Below are 2,939 nucleotides of genomic sequence, written 5' to 3' on the forward strand. Positions count from 1 at the left end.
ATGCTTAAAACTTTCGGCTTGCAATATCTAGACAGAGTTACCCATACATACCTTACAGTTTTCGAAAGCTGGAAACTTGCTGAATTCATTTCCGGGCACAAAGTTACACAATTTGCCAAGTGTTCAAGCTCAGTCAGCCTTCAAAGATTGGCTAGACCTTTTTCAAGGTTACTTACCACACAAATATCAATCTAGCATAGGTTTTGCAAAGGTCGGATATCATTTTTATTGTAGTTTGGGTAAATCCAGATACCCCTCAATCTATTACAACCTTCAAACTCTTTTTTAATCCTAACCTTGCACACAAAAAACAGCATAGAACATTTTTAACGTCTATGTGCACTACCTCAAGCCTAGCCTGGATTTTCGGTTCATTGTCTGCATAGTACAACTTTTTTGAGATTTAACCATCCAAATATTATTAGCTTTTTGGAAAGCCCTGGAAATTTGGAGTCGATTAATGAAAAAAAAAGTGTATAACCTGCCAAGCGTTCGTTCACAATCATTGGTTAAAGTTCAATATATTTGGCTGTAGGCTGTAGGCCACAGGTGCATGAAAAAATATTAAAATAACTCTGGTCTGAAATCTGGACAGGAATGCTATACTTTCAATTACATTTTCAGAAAATACAGAAAAAACTGAATACATTTAAAAGAAAAAAAGTACATAACCTGCCAAGGGTTCGTTCACAATCTTTGGTTAAAGGACCTATACCTTTGGCTGTGGGCCAAAGGTGCTTGAAAAAATATTAAAATAACTCTGGTCCGAAATCTGGACAGAGATAGTACAATTTAAATTACATTTTCGGAAAATTCAGAAAAAACTGAATACATTTTTAAAAAAAAAAAGTACATAACCTTCCAAGCGTTCGTTCACAATATTTGTTTAAAGATCAAATATCTTGGGCTCTACGCCAAAAGTGCATGAAAAAATATTAAAATTACTCTGGTTTAAAATCTGGACAGGAATGCTATACTTTCAGTCACATTTTCAGAAATTTCAGAAAAAATTAAACATATTTAAAAAAAAAAAAGTACATAACCTTCCAAGCGTTCGTTCACAATCCTCGATCAAACATATTTGTGACAGTTTCTGTGACAGCTTAAAACACCAGTATATCCACCTCTACTTCTGAAACACATATAGATGCTTAAAACTTTCGGCTTGTAATATCTAGACAGAGTTACCCATACATACCTTACAGTTTTCGAAAGCTGGAAACTTGCTGAATTCATTTCCGGGCACAAAGTTACACAATTTGCCAAGTGTTCAAGCTCAGTCAGCCTTCAAAGTTTGGATAGACCTTTTTCAAGGTGACTCACCACACAAATATCAATCTAGCATAGGTTTTGCAAAGGTCGGATATCATTTTTATTGTAGTTTGGGTAAATCCAGATACCCCTCAATCTATTACAACCTTCAAACTCTTTTTTAATCCTAACCTTGCACACAAAAAACAGCATAGAACATTTTTAACGTCTATGTGCACTACCTCAAGCCTAGCCTGGATTTTCGGTTCATTGTCTGCATAGAATTTTGGCTGGTGTTTTTGAAAAAAAAAATGTCTTTTTCTTTTTAGGCTACATTTTCGGCCATGTGCCAGGGAGTCTTTTGTTTTGTGTTACCGATGCTACAAGCGTGAATGTCAGTCGGTTATAACCCGTTATTTGTATAATAATATTATATTATAATTTTTGTTTGGCTGAGGAGCTTTTAAAGACTTTGGTAATTTTGTTTGTGTTTGGTACATCATTAATGATTAATGTTTGTGTTTATGGTTGATGTTTTACGAGTCTTATGCTGTTTTACTCTTGTGGAGCGCTTTTTTATTTGGTACATTTGTAAGGATTAAATTTTCAAAGAATGTTATGGTTTTCGACGGATGGTTAGTGCTTTTTGATTATAAACAAAATACGAAGTTAGATTGCTACCAACATTCTCTACCTATTTGTTATCCCCACGACTTAATCTAGATCTTGATCATCTTAAAACTTTGTTTTCAATAATATTAAGAATATCTCGTCCGCTATGAAGCACCCTGTAAAACCTTGTACCATAAGTCATATCAGTATGAATTGCCCGCTGACGAATTTATTCTCAGGAATATCATTAATCTGTCTCTCAGTATTGTTCTAGCTTCCTGTCTGACTTAACCTTAACGAACTTTTTTTGGATCATTTAGTACTTTTTTCCCGACACAATTTTCCGCCTGTGTCAAACCAAAAAGGTTCCGCAAACAATCATATTATTCAATGTCTACTAAATCTTACAAGTTACTACTCATTTTATGTTAATTAATCATCCTTGTCAATAAATTATGCATGATACCTGTGTGTGGTATTTGACAGAAACATAACGCTGAAGAAATAACGAGATGGGAGTATATATTCTTAGAGGTAGAAATAAAATAAAAGAACTCTGATGCTATGAATTAAATGATCCTTACTACATTGCACTACTCTCCTAGGTTTCACTGATGAGTTAACCTTTTTGGTTTTTCTAATAGATCTACACTCTGTTTCCGGCATTAGGTTAATTTAGTGCTACTGGTTAGTGCCATTAAAATAATGGTTACTGGGTCATAAATCAGGTACTTTTCACTTTAGTCATGACCATAAAACCCCAACTACTGGAATGTTTTTGAATATCGATCTGAGATCCAAAACCATCAGTGGCCTGAACCTTCCATGACAATCCATGCAATGAATCCGCGCTTCCAAAAGATTAGTAATCATGACTCGCTTCCAAGTATCTTTGACGCCAACTAATTATTAATCATGAGTCATGAGTTTTAACCACATAGGCCGAAGGGAACACTAAGACTAATTAAGTAATCCTAGACATCTTTAAATGCAAACTCATGTTTTTTAAAAAAATATAATTACTCTCCCTTTCCCACACCTTCCCCGTTCCATGTCAATTATCTTGCATTCCTTCC

General features: G+C 34.6%; 1 protein-coding gene across 1 annotated transcript; it reads left to right on the plus strand.

Annotated features, from left to right (window-relative positions):
- On the plus strand, positions 1-1,660 carry EV154DRAFT_489056 (uncharacterized protein; the record flags this gene model as incomplete). The annotated part of the gene is made up of 4 exons (XM_051599246.1): positions 1-167; positions 893-1,034; positions 1,206-1,386; positions 1,581-1,660. 4 exons carry the CDS (start codon positions 1-3, stop codon positions 1,658-1,660), a joined length of 570 nt encoding a protein of 189 aa, XP_051449901.1.
- Between the last annotated feature and the right edge of the window lie 1,279 nt (positions 1,661-2,939).

Source organism: Mucor mucedo (genome assembly GCF_025094135.1).
Source record: "Mucor mucedo strain NRRL 3635 chromosome Unknown EV154scaffold_356, whole genome shotgun sequence".
In the NCBI taxonomy this organism is placed as follows: domain Eukaryota; kingdom Fungi; phylum Mucoromycota; class Mucoromycetes; order Mucorales; family Mucoraceae; genus Mucor; species Mucor mucedo.